This window comes from Urocitellus parryii, chromosome 12 (assembly GCF_045843805.1).
Source record: "Urocitellus parryii isolate mUroPar1 chromosome 12, mUroPar1.hap1, whole genome shotgun sequence".
NCBI classification, from domain to species: Eukaryota; Metazoa; Chordata; class Mammalia; order Rodentia; family Sciuridae; genus Urocitellus; species Urocitellus parryii.
In genome coordinates this window covers 64,887,047-64,905,808 of record NC_135542.1, presented here as the reverse complement: position 1 = coordinate 64,905,808, position 18,762 = coordinate 64,887,047, and the positions used below count along the sequence as shown (strand labels likewise).

The 18,762-nt window shown below is 45.4% G+C and overlaps 1 protein-coding gene across 2 annotated transcripts in view; it reads right to left on the bottom strand.

Annotated features, from left to right (window-relative positions):
• Positions 1 to 6,370, bottom strand: part of Mta3 (metastasis associated 1 family member 3) — a 137,615-nt gene extending 131,245 nt beyond the window's left edge. For both annotated transcript variants that reach the window (XM_026410994.2, XM_026410995.2), the window contains exons 1-3: positions 6,316 to 6,370; positions 4,680 to 4,747; positions 395 to 488 (exon numbers count right to left, since the gene is read on the bottom strand). In XM_026410994.2, the coding sequence (XP_026266779.1) occupies positions 395 to 488; positions 4,680 to 4,747; positions 6,316 to 6,343 (190 nt within the window). In that variant the 5' untranslated portion in view covers positions 6,344 to 6,370. The remainder of the gene's footprint in view (positions 1 to 394; positions 489 to 4,679; positions 4,748 to 6,315) is intronic.
• Between the last annotated feature and the right edge of the window lie 12,392 nt (positions 6,371 to 18,762).

Below are 18,762 nucleotides of genomic sequence, written 5' to 3'. Positions count from 1 at the left end.
GAATACGCCAAGTTTAAGGCAGCCTGGGCAATGTAACAAGACCCTACCTGTAATCTCAGCTACTGGGGAGGAGGATTTCAAGTTCAAGGCCAGCCTGAGCAACTTAGCAAGATCCAGTCTCAAAATAAAAGAAAAAAGACTGGGAGTACAGTTCAGTGATAGAGAACCTGCCCAGCATTTAAGAAGCCCCAAGTTCCATCCCCAGTACTGAAAATTTAAAAAAAAAAAGGGGGGGGGGGAAGAAAAACTAAAACCACTGCCACCCAAAAAATTACTTCCGTTGAAACTGCAAGGAAAACAAATGAAGTAAAAAGCTTCAGATAACAGAAAGCATATCACGAAAAAACATAAGACTTAAACAGTTTTTTAGTCTAAGAGAAGATAATTAACTTACTAGCATGCTTGTCCGCAAGCATTATGAGAGTGTTGGATATATCTCGTCGTCTATAAAAGCACACTACCTTTGCTTCCACGTTGCCACTTGCAGTCTAAGAAATAAGAAAAATTAAAAAGTTACCTGGGGGTTGATGGTACACTTTAGTGATATGGCATGTGCTCAGCCAGATGTGGTGGTGTACATATGCAATACCAGCAACTAAGGAGACTCAGGCAAGATGATCACAATTTCAAGGCCAGCCTCAGCAATTTAGCAAGGCTCTAAGCAATTTAGCAAGACTATATCTCAAAATACAGAATAAACAGGGCACAGTGGCACATGCCTGTAATCCCAGCAGCTTGGGAAGCTGAGGCAAGATGATCACAAGTTCAAAGCCAGCTTCAGCAACTTACTGAGGCCCCAAGCAACTCAGTGAGACTCTAAGCGCTGAGGATTATTAGCTCAGTGGCTAAGTGCCTCCGTGTTCAATCCTGGGTACCAAAAATTGTTTTTAGAAAAATGGGTTGGGGATGTAGCTTAGTAGTAAGTGCCTCAGGTTCAATCCCCAGTAGCAGGAAAAAAAGAATTTAAAAAACCATGTGCTTAGAATTCATAAGGTCCTGGATTTGTTTCCCAGGATTGGAAAAAAAAAAAAGTTACCAAACTGTCATATAGTTTATAAAACTAAACTAGATTCAGCACAATTGCAAGATCATTCTCATCAACACTATGCCAAACACAACTACAAGATAACCAAGGAGCGAAAAAGTTTAAAGAAAGGTCAGATGTGGTATAGTACATGCCTATAACCCCAGCTACTCAGGAGGCCTGGCAGGAGGATCACAAGTTCAAGGCCAGTCTAGGAAAATTAACTAGACCCTGTCTCAAAATAAAAATATAAAAAGGCAAAAGGGGATGCCTCAGTGGTAGAGCGCTTGTCTCACACGTGCAAGGCCCAGGGTTCAACTCCCTGTGTGTGTGTGGGAGGGGGATCAAATGAGGATGAGGAATATAATACTCATTCAGGTTCTCCATGTAACCGTGATGTCAAATATATAATACCTCACCAGCAACAATTCCACTAATATGATTAAATTACTTCAATGATTAAAGCAAGACATTGTTAACTCTGAATAGCCTTAAGAAGTTAATCCCCGCCAAACTTTAAAACCACATAATTTATTTGTAACATGTAAACCTATCTTCTCCAAACCAATTCCCAGAAAGTACAGGCCAAGTCTAAAATCAAAAAGCCCTCCCCTAAAAGCTCATGCTGAACTGGTGGTGAAGCTCTGTAAGGGGGAGTAATCATCAGGCACAGTGGACTACATGACCTGGAAATGCATCCTTCCAGCCCGAGGGAGTCTACAAGTACATCACAGTCAATATTCTCAGCACTACTTAGTTTACCTTCACACATGAAAGTATAAAAACCTTGAATTATGAGCACTGAAGCTCTTATTTCTTTTTGACTACAGTCTAAGATACAATCGATATTTGGTTAGGCTGTAATTTACTGCAGCTGAGGCCCAGACTCCTATACTCTTATTCTCTATGAATTCTGAGAGCTTTAAAGAAGGTTAATCCTTCATTACGAAGTTCCATGGAAAAATACATAGATTACAATAAACTGCCATTGTAATTTCCAATTTCTAACAAATTTGAGAACATGCTTTCTGAATTTCTCTGGGCTTACAGATATATACTCAAATATAAAGAAATAAGAATATCTATGCGCCTCAGTAAATGTCCCAATTTTATGAAGTTCAGCAGTATTTTAGAGAAATAGTACTGCAGAAATATTGCCTCTTAAAACTGAAATTGTATTAAATTCCTAACCAAAATGTTTCTATATTTCACAGTATTGTGATCAAATGCATCCTCCAGAAATAATGATCCAGCAATCTGCTAAATGAGCAGGCAAATATTGCCGTGTAAATAAAATCTATCTGTGACTTCGGCTATAAGCTTTTTATCAGTTTTTTCCTCATTAGTGACTTCATCCAATAGGGATACTCTAAAATGATAATTTTATCTAAACCTGCTTGAAAGATGGGATGTAGTTCAATAAATATTCTCAGGACTAAAGATGTAGACAGAATACATGCTTAGCATGTGTGAGACCCCAGGCTCAATCACCAAAAAAGGTAAATAAATAATTCTTTTCTGAACCATGCACACACAATATAATACTCCTCTACCCCTCTACAAAACACATACACACACACACACTCTAGAGCTCTCTTCTGAAGCTTCAGTATTTAGAATACTGGACCACAGCCCAATGTCAGTCCACAACTGTTACTGGGGTATAATAAAATTATTACAGGGGGTGGAAGCGGTGGAGCATGCAACTCAGGAGGCTGAGGCAGGAGGATTGTGAGTTCAAGGCCAGCCTCAGAAACCTAGCAAGGCCCTCAGCAATGTAGTGAGATACTGTCTCAAAAATAAAAAATATAGGGATGGGTATATAGCTCAGTTGTTAAGAGCGCTTGCATTGCATGCACAAGGCCCTGGGTTCAATCCCCAGCACCATTAAAAACAAAAAAAAAAAAAAAAAAGGATAAATAAAAATAAAAACTATAAAAAGGGCTGGGGATGTGGCTCAGTGGTAACGTCCCCTGGGTTCAATTCCTAATGCACGTGTACACACATACAAATACAAAGAAATCAAAGTATTCTGCAAATAGTAAAGCTATGTACAAGCATTAACATCACACATTTGAGAAATTCACTAATTCAACAAATATTTAGTGAATGACTTCAGCTATGTGCCAACCATTATTCTAAGGCACTTAAAATTCACTACACACTCTAGTTTGGGAAGATAAGCAATGGAAATAAAGACAAGTGTGTATAGACGTGTATGTGTACACATTTAGGGGTGAGGAAGTTTACCAGAAACTGAACCAGTGCCTCAGGCAAGCTAAATAAGCACTCTTCCACTGAACATCCCTAGCCCTGAATTAAGTATATTTGAAGATGGTAAATGACACCTACTTGAACTCTGAATCTTTTTTCTGTGTATGTGTGCTAGGGTTTGAACCCAGGGGATGCTTTTCCACTGAGCTACATCCCCAGTACTTTCTAGTTTGAGACAAGGCCTTACTGAATTGCTGAGGCTGGCCTTGAACTTGAGATCCTCAACTTCCTCAGTCACTAGATTACAGGTGTGCACCACCATACCCAGCTGGTGAATAGTTTAGAATTGCCTCAGTTCTTACACCAATACCATAAAAAGGAAGCGCATCACAACCACATCCAATAATTCTCACTCAAAGACTGGTCTAAACTTGAGGTCATCCTCTTTATTTGATAGTGGTCCCAAATCACACAATTTTTTTTTTTAATACAAAGTCTTTGGATATCCCAGAAGCAAACTGGGGTCTTAAAGTTCTTTAAACAAGTAATAACCTACTAGGCCAAACCTGTCTTCCTGGGACTCAGAACCAAACCAGTCTCCAGATGGTTTTTTTTTTTCCCTCCTGGTCTTTCAGTACTAGGGACTAACCCAAGGGCCTTGTGCAGGCTGGGCAAGTGCTTTACCACTGAGCTACATTCCCAGCCTCCAGATGGCATTTTTGAAGAAAGGTATTAGCCAAATAATCCAAAAGATCCTAACACTATGAAGTCTCATAAGCCACACAAATGGGCCTCAAAATGGTCTGGAGAAAACCAGAAAAAAATCAATAGAAAATCTGTTCTCTGCATAGTTAGGACTGCTTTCCAGTGCCTCCACTGCAAAAGCTCATCTACTGAAACAATCACAATGCTTCTTAACATCTGGAATCAGGGACAAATCTTAAAATTTTATTTTACATGGGCCATAGTATAAAAGCTACTTCGTATTTTCAAAACTGTATTCTTGCTAGTCTAGTCTAGGATTTTACACATTCCCTTCACTATTTTCCAACTTGCTCATTCTAAAGTTGGAAGAGAGAAATATGAATTAACTAAAAAGGAAGAAACAAATGACTCTAAATATAAAAAGGGACTGAGTTATGGAAGCAACCTGCTTTTCAAGGCTCCAAGCAATTGGAAGAAATCCTTTTTTTTTTTTTTTTTTTTGAGACAAGGGTCTGGCTAGAATTACCCAGGCTGGCTCAGAACTTTTGATCCTCCTGCCTCAGCCTGCAGAGTACCTGGGATTACAGGCATGCATCACAGAAGAATCCTGCATAACTCTCTAATCTGAAATCTCTACTTCAAGAGAGTCTAGGACCTCTTATGCCCTTTACCCAATTACCCTTCAGTGGAAAACACATAGTTTTTAATATTAGAATCAAGAACATTCAGTCTATACCTTGTTAAGTTCTTCTATTCTTCTGATTAGGTATGGGTTGCTGGAAGAATTCTCAAAGTAGACATAATCTGTAATTAAAAGAAGTTACAGAATTTAATCTTTTCAATATAAAGCTCACATTTGGCAATGTACCACTTATTAAGTTAGTAAGAACTTAATCCATTCACTGGTAATGCAACCTTAATAGTCTCTCGTGCACTCTACATATCTTATTTTCCTGGCATTTTCATTTGAACTCGTGTTTCAGCAAGTTCTCCCTGACTTTTGTCCTACAGTGTCATTTCTCCAATAAACTAAAACACCTCTTCTCATCACTGAGTAGTGAGGGCTTGCCAAATATGTCCTGTGTACACAGCTTCCACATCTTTTCCCTCCAATCCAATTTGCTCTGGAGTATGCTCCTCATATAAAATTGTTGACCTCAGACAAATTCAGAACAAGGAAAAAAAGCTTAACAGCCCAACCTACATTTCAATCACTAACTTTGAAAGGAAAAAAAAAAAATCACGTGAGTTGAAGCAGGTAAGAGACACATTGACAAACTTTTCTAAAGCTCTACTTGGGAAGATTACCAAGGAGAGGAGAGGGTCATTTGCAGAGGCAGAGCCTTTTGGGGATGCTATTGGAATCTTTTCATCCTTTTACCATATTTAATTCAGACCCATTTAGACTGTGGGTTACAAAGAAGTCCTTGCAGGTTTTCAACAAGGAGGACAAAAATTTTCTAGTGTGGCTTCTCCTCTCATCTAGTAGGCTCACAGAAAACTTCCCACTGTGTGTTTATTCGAGGCTGGAATGAACTATTACTGTCTACCTTAGTGGCTCTTACCGTCTCTCCTGTGCAAAGTGGCCTCATTTAGCCAGGCCATTCCCACCACCATCCATCAGGAGCTCGGCTAATGAGCACAGAAGAGCAAGTCTCACACACAAGCACGCCACTTATCTGAATTATTATTTTACCAGGAAAGAGGGAGGAGGGCGTCGTGAGCAGGGAGAAAGTTTGTTTGACCTTATTTCTCTCTTCTGCAGAAGGCTGGGAAGGCAGGCAGCAGAGGAAAAGTCCAGGCTGCGCTCAACTCCCCTCTCTGCCTGAGGCTCCCTGGCCCCCCTACACCCCACTCTTGGGGGGTCTGGTCAAGAAACGAGGTGGGGGGGGGGATGTGCAGGGCCCTGGCCCTGCAGACAGGCCTGTCCAGCTAAGCCCTGGCAGGGCCCCCCTCGCGCCCAGCCCCACTCCCACTGAAGGGGGTAGTGGGGGAGGGGATGTCCCCGTGCTCCCCAGCCCCCAGTGCCTAGAAGCCAGGCGGGGAAAGGGCCACCCGGGTAGGGGGCTCGACGGGCCCTGCTCCCACGGGGTTTCACCGAGGTGGGGGATGTCCGATTCATGCCTCCAAGCGGAGGCCCGGCCCTTGGGGCCCGGGCAGCGCTGGGGCGGCCGGTGGGCCCCGGCCGGTGCGGCCCCCGGGGAGAGGGGAGGTGGGGGCGGGGAGCCCCGACCCCTGAGGGCCCCGGCGCCCCCCGCCCCTGCGCCCCGCGCTCCGGCGCCCGAGGCTCCCGGAGGTTAGCTGCGCTCGCCCGGACCCCCCACTCCCTCAGCCCGCTCCCAGACGGGCCGGGTCGGGCCGAGCCTTCCTACCTCCGACCCGGTACATGTTGGCCGCCATGTCCGCCCGCCCGCCCGCGGAGCCCGAGCAGAGCCCCGCCCGCCGCCGCCGCCGCCGCCGCCGCCGCCTCAGCCTCGACCGCCGCCGCCGCCTCCTCGCCGCCTCGCCGCCTCGCCGCGGGGGGAGGGGAGGGAGGGGACGGAGGGAGGGGAAGTGAGGGGAGGGGACGCCGAGGGGTGGGGGCTGGTGCCCGCCCCCAGCGCCGGGCCGCAGAAGCCTAGTGGGCCGCGCGGGGGGAGGCCGGAGAGGCCCGAGCGCCGCGGCGCCCGCGGGAATTGGGGTGGGGAGAGGCAGCGGAGGCTGGGGGTCTGGCTGGAAGCAGAGGACCCCCGGGCCGGGGTGCTGGCCAAAGCAGAAGCCTCGCTCGCAGACGCGGGCCGGGGGCTGTTGGAGAACGGCGACGGGACCTGAACTCGGCCTCTCCGGGTGCCTTCTGGCCCACTTTGAGTACTGGGCCACCTGCCCGCCCCGAGACAGGTTCTCCTTCTCAGACCCTGGGGAACCCCACTGTGTGAGACCTCAAGCGCCTGAGCGCCAGTCTAGGTGCAAACACTTGGATGCAAATAAGTGCAGCAGCAGGGCGCCTACCTCGTGGTGAGGTTTCTGTGATGACTTACAGCCCGCAGGCTTTGGGCAGGAAGACCCCTGTGCTTGCAGCTTTCCGCTGTCAGACCCACACGGGGACAGGGCTAGAAAAACATCTCCCTTCTAAGGACCCCCCTGAGTGCACTGGGCTGAACGGAGCACTGCATGGTTCCCCCCCATGCTGGGCTGCACTGAACCAACTCCCCCACACCCTGAGGCCCTGCCTCCAAACAAGGCCAGCACGTGCTTGGAGGGCAAATTAGGCCTCCAGGAGCAAGCAGGGAGAGGGGGTTCCTTTGTCTACTGGGAAACTTGGCCCTACAGTGCACCTTCACACACACACCCCAAAGGAGAAGATATTGTCAATAATTTTGCTATTAGATGGACAATAAGCTGGTTCAGTGCCTAAAGCTTTTAACTAGTTATCTGCCTGGTTATTCCCCCCTGGGTGTGATGGCACATGCCTGTAATCCCAGCAACCAGGAAGGCTGAGGCAGGAAGATGCAAAGTAGACTCCAGTCTCAGCAATTTAGCCAAGACCCTCTCTTAAAATAAAGAAGGGCTGACTGACATGTAGATCAGTGGTAAAGCACCCCTGGATTCAATGGGGGGGGGGGGGCTATTCCCAGACAGGGATGCATAGTAAACATGAATATGATGTCTGGCTGTTGTGATTTGTTTGGATTGTCTGGTGACATAGCCTTGTGCTTTTGACTCTGGGTTTGAAACGGCAGGGTAAGAGACTTGCCCAAAAGAGAAGATTGTGTTTTGGTTGCCTCTCTTGATGGTCCCTTACCACAAGTATTGAGGTGAAAAAAATAAGAAAAAGTGCAGCACCTTTGCTTGAATTACATGGACTGTGACCTGTTTCCTCATCTGTAAATTGGGACACTCACTCCACTTCACAGGTGTGCTAGGAATCCGTTGTGATGATATCTGAAAATGTTTTGTAAGTCAAAAAGCATAAAGTACTATGCAAATAGCAGGTGTTTGTAGCTTTTTTTTTAACCCCAAAAAGCCTCAGATTCCTAAGGGTTTTATGCAATGTATCCAAGAGCCTGTGTCAGCTCTTCTGACCCAGAGAAGAAATATTCTCTTACTCTCTTATGCACACTGTATAGCTGCTGTTATGAACAGAAATATATATATATATTTTTTTTTCTTTTTTCTTTTTTTTTAAAGATTGAACCCAGGGAAACTCTACCACTGAGCTTTACCCCCCAACCTGTTTGATTTTTTATTTTGAGACAGGATACAGGGTCTCACTAAATTGCTGAGGCTGGCTGGCCTCCAGAGTCACTGGAATTGCAGGCCTATGCCGCCACACCCAGCCACCATACTTCTTTGACTGGAGATCCCAGCAAAAACATATTGTGACATATCTGACATCACTCCATTTCTGAGTTGCCACACACGTAGGCTGAATGATTCACCTGAAGTTATACACTAAACTCGAAGCAGTCCTAAGTTTATAGTCCAGCCCTTCCCTCTGACCTAGAATACTCTCAACCACAAAGTCTTTCCCCTAATGAAAAAGCTACCTGGAAACTATAAAATACAAAAACAAACAAAAAAACCCCGAAAGCTATAGGAACTTTCCCATTATTTTTTAAATAAACAAGCAGTTTGTCCTCCCTCAAAATATTTTGTTTTTCTTAGCTCTTCGCCTGCCTAATTTCCCATCTTTGCAATCCTTACCAGGTGTTTGTGGTCACTATACTAACCACAATAAATGTGTCAAAGGTGCCAAGAAAACTCCTCAAATCCACATTCAACTCTTTCCCTTAGGAACAGCCTAATACCCTGTTAAATACCAGAAATACCCCTTTAAAGGCTTCAGAAACTTGCAGGGAGAACAGAAGGGAATGATAGTGGGTGGCATGACTGGACCTACTTTTGCTTCTTCCCCTAGACTCTGTAGGGTTTTGTTTATTACAATACTAGGGATTGAACCCCAAGGACACTCTGCCACTGAGCTGTGTTCCCAGCCCTTTTTTAATACCTTGAGACAAGGTTTCACTAAATTGCCAAACTGGCCTTGAATTTGCTGTCCTCCTGCCTCTGCCTGGGATTACAGGTGTGTGCCACCGTGCCAGTAAAGCTCAATATCTTAAAGAATAAATGTAAATCCCAGGGACTAGATTCAAGAGACTAGGGTAAGAGTATCACAAGTTTGAAGCCAGCCTGAGTAATTCAGTGAGACCCTGTCTCAAAAAGGCTAGCATTTGACCCAGTTTTCCCACTCTTCCATATATACCCAAAGGACTTAAAATCAGCATAACTGAGGCATCCTCATCAATGTTTAAAGCAGCTCAGTTCACAATAGCTAAACCATCCTAGGTGTCCTTCAAAGGATGAATGGATAAAGAAAATGTGGTATATATACACAATGGAATATTACACAGCCATAAAGAAGAATGAAATTATGTTGTGTGCCGGCAAATGAATGGAACTGGAGACTATTGTGCTAAGTGAACTAAGACAGTCCCCCAAATCCAAAAGTCAAATGTTCTCTCTGATTTGTGAATGCTAGCATAAAATGGCAGGGGGTGGGTGGTGGATTCAAGTACTTTGGATTAGACAAAGGGGAATGAAGGGAAGGGAGGGAATGGGAAAGACAGTAGATGAATCAGAGATTACTTTCCTAGGTTCATGTATGAATAAATGGCCAGTGTAACTTCACATCACGTACAATCACAAAAATGGGAAAGTATACTCCATCTATGTATAATATGTCAAAATATATTCCACTGTCATATAGAACTTAAAAAATTAAAAATAAAAAGGTTAGGGCTAAAGATGTCAGTGGCAGAGTACTTGCCTAGCATGCTCAAATCCCATGGTTCATTCCCCTAGCACCACAAAAAAATGGCAGGGGGGGGCTTGGATGTAGCTCAGTAGTGAGCATCCCTGGTTCTAATCTCCAGTTCCAAGGGGTGGGGAGAAGCATGTAGAAGAGATTATTTGAAGGCCCCAAACATCCCCTCTGTCAGTCTGTAGTATCCTACCATTTAACTGTAAACAGTGGGTGCTGAGGAAAGTCATAGGGGAGACAGAGTTGGTTTTCTTCTCCGTTTAGCAATGAGGATTTTTAGACATGCAAAATAAATAAGAGGGTGCTGGCCACAGTCTGGGAGTTTTGTAACCCTGAACCCAAGAATGGAGCCTGGGAGACTAGAAAGCAATTAATCTGAAGCCAGAGGCCAGATTTGGATGCGGGACTGTATCTTGTTGTTTGTGTTTTCTGGGCAGTTTGTTTCTCTTCTCCCTCTCATTAACTTATTGCTTAGCAAACTTTTTTTTGAAAACGCCGGTCTACTCAGATATTCTAGGGAGGCCCTGGGTTTTAAAGGTGGACAAATGAATCCTAGCAGAAAGGAAGGCATGTGACAGCAAGAAGCAAAACAAAAGAGCCCCGAGGGAAAGAAAACCCAGAGTAGGGTGTTGTCTAGCTTTTCTAGTTGAGGAGCTTCTGCTTCCTTGGATCTCCTAGGCTAAAGACATGAAATCCAGGACTAACCCCAGGAAGTCCTGGTTTGGGGAAGTATATATTTTAGGACACCTTAGTTCTCATGCCCTCAAAGAGGAACTCACTCAGCCATTTGATTACATCCATAAGGAGATTCCTTCTCCAGTGACAATGCTATTTCCCCTTCCATGTAGCAGGAAAAGGACTGGAAGTTACAATGGAGACAAGGATGAGCCCCTGATGGCCAGCCTAATTGACCCTAGTGTTCACCCCACCCCCATTTTTTGTTTGTTTTGTTTTCGTTTTGTATTGGGGTCCTTTACCACTGAGCCACATCCCCAGCCCTTTTTATTTTGAGACAGGTTCTCACTATGTTGTTAGGGCTGGCCTTGAACTTGGGATCCTCCTGCCTCAGCCTTCCAAGTTGCGGGCATTATAGGCATGTGCCCTTGCCCCCAGGGAGGGTTTCCTTTTTATTATTTTATTTTGTTGAGTTTTATGTTTGTTTGTTTGTGGTGCTGGGGATTGAACCCAGGGCCTTGTGCATGCAAAGCAAGCACTCTACTTGTTGGGGTTTTTTAAAAGATTTTTTAAAATTATTTTTGCCTATTGTGGCTTTGAATGAAAGATGGCTGTGCAGTAGAGGATGTGGGGGTTCAAGAAAACGAATCCTAAGGGGCAATTACAGGGATGATCCCAAAGACGAGTCAGGGTGTAGAACAGAGAATGAATCAGAGAGAGGAGAAGAGTGGTGGCCACGGGCTGGGATTGGTGACTTTGGAGAGCATGGAGCTGAAGCATGGTGATTAGGCTGGTGTGCGACTGGATGGACAGACCCGGCAAGAAACTGGAGAGTAGTGAGTTGCGGGAGATGGATAGAGATGAGGCTCATAGTCAGACAGACGGTGTTTGAGGCGCCTTTGGAAACATCCACGTAAGATGTTTGGTCTCTTAAAAAGTTGGATGAACAAGCCTGGAAACTCAAGAGAGGTCTGAGCCGGAAACACTGTCTTCTGTGTCACCATCAGCCCACAGCCCAGCCCGTCTGGTCAGAAGATCGAGCCAAACCCTTGCTCTAGGGCAAGAAGCAGGTTTCCGGAGTCCTTAGGTTTGAACAGAAAACAGGTTTAACAGGTTGGGGATCTCAGTCCAGGTCCAAATGTGCAATCAGGCAGGGCAAGGGCAGATCCACACAGCACTGCCCAAGGCAGAGAGAGGGTGGGGCCAAAGAGGAATACCCTCTCACTAGGGCTGACCACCCGCCTCACTGGGGCCAGCCAAGAAAACTCTAGAAAGTGTTGACTAAGTTCTGCCTCCACCCTGAATCCTTCCCCCCAGCCCTGAAAAGTAGCTATGGAGGGGAAGGGAGGGAGGGGGAAAGGAAGGGACAAGGCCTAAAATGCAAATGTGACTCATTTCTGTCTCAGGCTCTCCCCTCTGAGATGGTAGAGTGGGCCTCATGGTGTCACGCCCTTCCCCCAAAATGCTACACTGCCAGGAAGCGAAGTTTGACCTTATTTGGAAAAAGGGTGTTTGCTGATGTAATTAAGTTAAAGATCTCAAGATAAGTTCATGTTGGGTTAGGGTGGGTCCTAAATCCAATGCAAATATTTTCAAGAATACAGAAGAAAAGTAGATACCAGTAAGAGAAGGCCTTGTGAAGGAAGGGGTAGACACAGGAGTTACATGACCTGAACCAGGGAATGACAAGGATTGCCAGCAACCACGGGATCCGAGGGACCCAACCTTGCTCACGCCTTGATTTCGGGCTTCTGGCCTGTGGAACTGTGAGGGGATACATTTCTGTTGTTTAAAGCTACCCAGTTTGTGGTAATTTGTTACAGCAGCTATGAGGAACTAATACAGATGGTATCTACCACTCAATTTTAAGTAAGCATAGATTTATCCAGAAAACAGTGAGAGCACTATCCACAGAGACTAAGGGACATCAAAACCAAATGAAAGGCTGGGGATGTTGCTCAGGATTTGTGTATTTTTTTTTCTCCTTTTGTTTTTGCAGGTTGACCCCAGGGGCACTCTATCCCTAACCCCTTTTCTTCTTTTATTGTAAGACAGAGTCTTACTAAGTTACCCAGACTGGCTCAGCCTCCTGAGGTGTGTGCCACTGTGCCACACCATGATATATATATGGGGATTGAACTCAGGGGCATTCTACCACTACTCCACATCCCCAGCGCTATTGTGTATTTTATTTAGAGACAGGGTCTCACTGAGTTGCTTAGTGCCTCGCCTTTACTGAGGCTGGCTCTGAACTTGGGGATCCTCCTGCCTCAGCCTCCTGAGCCGCTGGGATTACAGGTGTATGCCACCGTGCCCGGCACCAAGATATATTTTTAAAGCAGAGCCAATGGCCTTTCCTAAAGGACTGGATATAATGGATGAGAGGGCAAAACAAATGCATATTAGCACTTCCAGGTGCCATAGACATCTGTTTGGGGGTATTAAATAGACACGGCCAATAGGCACTGGATCTGGGCTCTGAAGGTCATCGGAGAGGCCTAAAGTAGAGACAATAATCTGGGAGCCATTGCTACATACAGGGTGCATGAAGCCAAGGCCTGGGGAGAGCTCCTTGGAGAGGGTGTAGGCGGGAAGGAGTGCAGAGGCCTGGGCTCTACGGTGAGCCAGCGCCGAGAGCAGAGGCTGATTCTGTATTCTGGCTGCAGCAGGGGAACCGATGTGACAATGCCAAGCTCTTCCCCCCAGCGTCCTGATTTCATGAGTGGCCCTCAGTTTTAGGTGAAAAACAAAAATCCTCAGGTGATTCTAATGTGCAGCTAAGACGGAGAACTCTACGTGTCGTGATCAGGAAGACGAGAGCCCAAAAGGAGGGGTAGAGAAAGAAAAGCCGGAGGGGACCAGGTCCCAGGAGCCAAGTGAAGAAAGGGGAAGGGGGTCCTACTGTGACAAACAAGAAAAATGGACCCCTGGGTTTGTCAAGGTGGTATTACCGGAGACCAGTTCCCCTGTCATCTTTCCTTTGGTGTCCCCAGCTGTCTGCCCTGTGACCCCCAGCCCTTTTTTGCTTTTTGAGACAGAGCCTCCCTAATTTGCCCAGGTTGGCCTCAAATTTATGATCTTTCTGCCTCAGCCTCCTGAGCAGCGGGGATTATGGGGATGCAATGCCACCCACAGAAGGATTTCTGTGGTTCTTAATTCTCCAGATCCTGGGCAGTTCAACATGAATTGGTAGAGTCCCCTGACTTCAAGGACAAGGAAGGGGATTCACGTATCCCCTGTAACCCTACTGCCCTCCACGAGACTGAGGGATGGAGACTAAATGTGTTCCTTTCATCAGCTCTTTTTATCTTTATCTATATAGGTTTGTAGCAGCTGCCCTTTCTACAAGAGAAAGAGGAAAGTTTACTCGCACTCTTGATTTCAAAAAGAACCGAAAATGTTGAAGAGCTCAAAGCTAAACTTTGAACTCCTAGATAAAGAAATCATTGTTTGTTTCCTTTTATCTCTGCAAAGTTTTGGAGAGGGGGGGCGGTGGAAATTACAGAGCTGCCCCAAGAGGCTGTTTTTACAAAGCCAGGGGAGGACCATATCATTAGTGGTAACTAATGATGTTTCACTTTTAATTGCCCAGATCAGAGCAACCAGGAGCCAGCTCCAAAGACAAAGAGCCTGGAGGCAGCCTAACCTTTCTGAGGTTTTGGCAAAGGATGCCCAGGACCTGTCCAGCCAAATGCCAGCATTGTTCCTTTGTGTAAGAGACAACACGTCCTCCTCTGGAAGCCCTGACTTTCTCCCCACTACAGCTTTTAGGATAACAGGGTGAAATCTGGACTGTGTTCTTAGTATGAAGGGTAGAGCCCATATTAGGGTCTACAATTCTGGTGGTATGGAGAGAAAATTCCAGAAATTTCACAGAGTCCTGGCTTCCTCTGCCTTTGAACTCAGTGACCTCCTTGAATCTGGTGTCCTCTTCCTCTGTCCCACACCCACCCGAGGAGACTAAATCAGGCCTTTTCTAAGTGACCCTGAATCTCCCCATCAGGTTTGAACACTAAGACCTTGGTCAAGTTCCTCCCTACTCCCACTTCCCCCACCAAGAACTCCTCCCTCCCCTCCTCCTCCCTCAAAGGCCACTCAGGTCTGGGCAGGGGTGGGGACTGCTGGCTTGCTTGTCACAATAACTCCTTCCAGGAGTAGCTCTGAGGCCCAGATCTTCAGGCTCATGGCTGACTTCTGCATCATGGCCCAGCTTCCCTGAAGCATCTGCAGCAGAGAGCAGGCCCAGGGACTTGAGTAACTCCCAGCCAGTGGCATGTTGCTGGTACCGATGCATTATTTATGACACTGGTGTCAGCGTGGCTCCCAGGCACCAGGGGAAATGGAAAAGGCACTTGGGTCTGAGCTGATTAAACTAAATATTTAAACAGGAATCAGGAATTGAGGAAAAATCCATTTTTCTTCAGTAAGGCAAAGAGCACCACAATGGCTCCGGGGCTGGAGACTTGGTAAACACCATCCAGATAGATCAGAAGGGAAGGCTGGGGGCCCCTGGTCCATGGCTGTCCTCCAATTGTCAGTTCCCAGACTCCTGTGCAGAAGAGAAGTAGGGGATTTTCAGGGGACTGGGGAGGACGAGAAAGGAAGAGGAAAACACAAACAGAGGAGAGGTTTGAGAGCCTCAAAATTAGAGAGTTTGAGACTGGGAGATACCAAAATAAAGTCAGGCTGAATTGGTATCTCAGGCTACTTTTTCTTTCTCCAAGGACTGTCAGTCATCTTCTCAAAACATGTTCTGTTATCCCAGAAACTCAGGAGGCTGAAGCAGGGAAGATTGCAAGTTCCAGGCCAGCCTGAGCAACTTAGTGAGATCCTGTCTCAAAGGCAGGCATGGTGGCGCGCACCTGTAATCACAGCAACTCAGGAGGCTGAGGCAGGAGATCTCAAGTTTGAGGCCAGTCTCAGCAACTAAGCAAGACCCTAAGCAACTTTGTGAGACCCTAAATAAATCAAAATAAAAATAAAAAGGACTGGGGTTGTAATTCAGTGTGATGGCACTCCTGGGTTCAATCCCCAGTACCAGTGAATAAACAAAACACAAAGCATTTTATTTTATGTTGGGCACCACTCACAAACCCTCTTCTCTTTTATTTATTTGTTTATTTTTGGTACTGGAGATTGAACCCAGGGCCTTGTGCATGCAAGGGAAGCACTCTACCAACTGAGCTATATCCCCAGCCCACAAAGCCTCTTCTCTTAATTCTTCCTATCCCACCTAAGATGCTTGGTCCCAATCAGGAAGCTGACTTCTACCCGCTGCACACAAAAAAAGAGTAGAACTTCGAATTTGGATCGGGTAAGATGGAACAAACTTATAATCCCGGCAATTCAGGAGGCTAAGGCAGAAGGATCACAAGTTCAAAGCCAGTCTCAGCAACTTAGTGAGGGACTAAGCAACTCAGTGAGACCCTGTCTCAAAATAAAAAAATAAAAAGGGCTAGGAATGGGGCTCAGTAATATATATATATATATATATATATATATATATATATATACCCAGTGGAGTTTTATTTAGCCATAAAGAAAAATGAAATTATGGCATTTTCAGGAAAATGGATGGAACTAGAGACCATCATGTTCAGCCAAATAAGTCACACTTAGAATGTCAAGGGTCGTCATATGTTTTCTCTCGTGTGCTGAAGCTAGAGAAGGAAAAAGGAAAGCAAAGGTGGAGGTGAATCTCCTAAAAAATCCGAGAGAGATCAGTAGAGGAAAGGGAACAAGAGCTGAGAGGTGGGAAGGGAGGGAGGGGAAGCCGGGGAGTGCTTTTGGCCAAATTATGTCGTACTCTGTGCGTGTGCGAATACGTAACAACAAATCCCATTGATGTGTACAACTATAATGCACCAATGGAAAAAAAAAGAGAGAGAGAGAGAGAGAGAGAGAGAGAGAGAGAGAGAGAGAGAAAGAGTAGACCCTTCACCCAGGATGGATGCAAGGGAACAGACCTTCTACTGAGAAAATTTAAAGATTCCCCAGATTCAAGGAAATACCAGATTGGCAGAGGAAATTTCCAGGTGGAAAGAAATCACTTTCATTGGGTCTGGGTTTTTCCCTCCCTGTGTGGTCTCTCACTTACATTTCCACAGCAGTCACTCTCCTGGCCCCCAGGGATGTGGTTTTTCTCAGTCCCTGCAGGAGTAAATGCCCTTTTCCTCCTTTCCTCTAAGGACAGCCGAGACAGGCTGACATTTTCTAAATTAACTTTTATAAGAACTTAGGAAAGAAAAGGAAATAATTGCAGAAAATACAAGTGCATAAGTTCATTTCAGTTCAACATTAATGAAGATTCTTGAGTTCAGTGCCGTCCTCTGGGGATACCTTGATAGATGGAATAGAGTTCTGGAACTTGTAATGCTCACCGACCAATGAGGAAGCAGATACAAAGGCATGACTGATTATAAATCTAATAAAATAAGGGATATTGTAGCCCAGAATTGGGAGCAATTAATACAGTCTACAGTAGGAACAGCAGCACTAGTCAGAAAATGCTGTGAGAGAAGGTGATGGTCCGTGTCCTAAGAGGATGGTAGGAGAAAACGGGGCTTTTTCTAGAGCCAGGCTTAGGAGATTTTGTTGTTACTGTTTTTTGCAGTACCAGAGATCGAATCCAGGACCTCCTGCATGCTAGGAAAGCACTCTACCACTGAGCTACACTCCCAGCCCTTGGCTTTTTCATACTCCATATTTGTGCACTCATTCTGGCCACTGAAGTGTCAGAGGAGAGATGAACTAATCAATCAAATGCACAATATTTAAGACACATTACCTTTATTTATTTATTTTTATGTGGTGCCAAGGATCGAACCCAGCGCCTCGCACGTGCTAGGATAGTGCTCTACCCCTGAGCTACAATCCCAGTCGCATAATATTTAAGTAACTAAAGAAATGCTGGGTAAGCACTGATCAAAATAATAGTAATAATAATAAATTTCCCCCCAATGATAAAGATTGAACCCAGGACCTCAAGCATTCTATTCAAGCACCATTGCACTCAACTATCTGCCCAAGCCCACCAAAATGTCTATTTTTCTTTTCTTTAAAAGAAAAAAAAAAACAAAAAAGTACTGGATTGTATATTTTCTTTTTGTGGTACTGAGGATAAAAACCCAGAGACACCCTACCACTGACCTACTTCTCCAGACATTTATTTATTTGTTTATTTATCAAGACACAGGGTCTCACTAAGTTGCCAAGTTGCAAATATAAGGCTAGCCTGGGTAATTTAGGAAGACCTTGTATCAAAAAATAAAAAGGGATAGGAATGTAGCTCAGGGGTAGAGTGGCCCTGAATCAATCCCTGGTATGGAAAAAAACCCTTTTTTTAAAATTTTTAAGACAGGGTCTCACTAAATGGCTGAGCCTGGCCTGGAATTTGTGATCCTCTTGCCTCAGACTCCTAAGTGGCTGAGATTACAGGTGCTCTACTTCACCCAGCAAAACACTACCCCCTGCCCCGCTCCCACTTTTTTTTTTTTTTTTTGTGGTACTGGTGAATGAACCCAGGGGCATTTATCCATTTAGCATTTAGTTACACCCTCAATCCCCTCCCCTTCCACCCCCACCTCCATACTGCCCATTGAAACCAGGGTGCTTAATCACTGAGCCACATCCTCAGAACTTTTCTATTTATTTATTTATTTACTTATTTACTTATTTTATTTTTTAGTTGTAGATGGACACAATGCCTTTATTTTTTAAAAATTTTTATGTGGTGCTGAGGATCTAACCCAGTGTCTCCCACATGCGAGGCAAGCACTCTATCCCTGAACCACAACCCCAATCCCTTTATTTTTAATTTTGAGACAGCCTCTCACTGAGTTCTTAGGGACTCACTGAATTACTGGGTGGCTTCTAACTCGTTGTCCTCCTGTCTCAGCCTCCCTAGTTGCTGAGATTACAGGTGTGTAATCTAATCTTTTTTAAAATTTTTATTTTGAGACAGGGTCTTGCCAAGTTGCTGAGGCTGGCCTCAAACTTGGAATCCTCCTGCCTCATTCTGCCAAGTCCCTGGGCAATACTATACATGTATACCACTGCCCCCCAACCCCTAGAATCCAGGGCCTTGCAGATAGGCAAGCGCTCTACCACTGAGCTCCATCCCCAGCTGCTCCTGGCCTGCACCCCCCCCCCACCTCCATTTTCTAAATTAAGGAAAAATTTAAAATCCAAAGATGTAGATGTGAAATTTGTGGGACTTTCTGAGGCTAAGTTAGTCAGTCCAGAGATTGCCACGTCGCTTGGGCGCCTGCACCTCCTTTCCTATTGCATAACCCTGTCTGCCAGGAGCCAACAAGTCTGCTCCTGAGCAGAAAGAAGAAAGGGA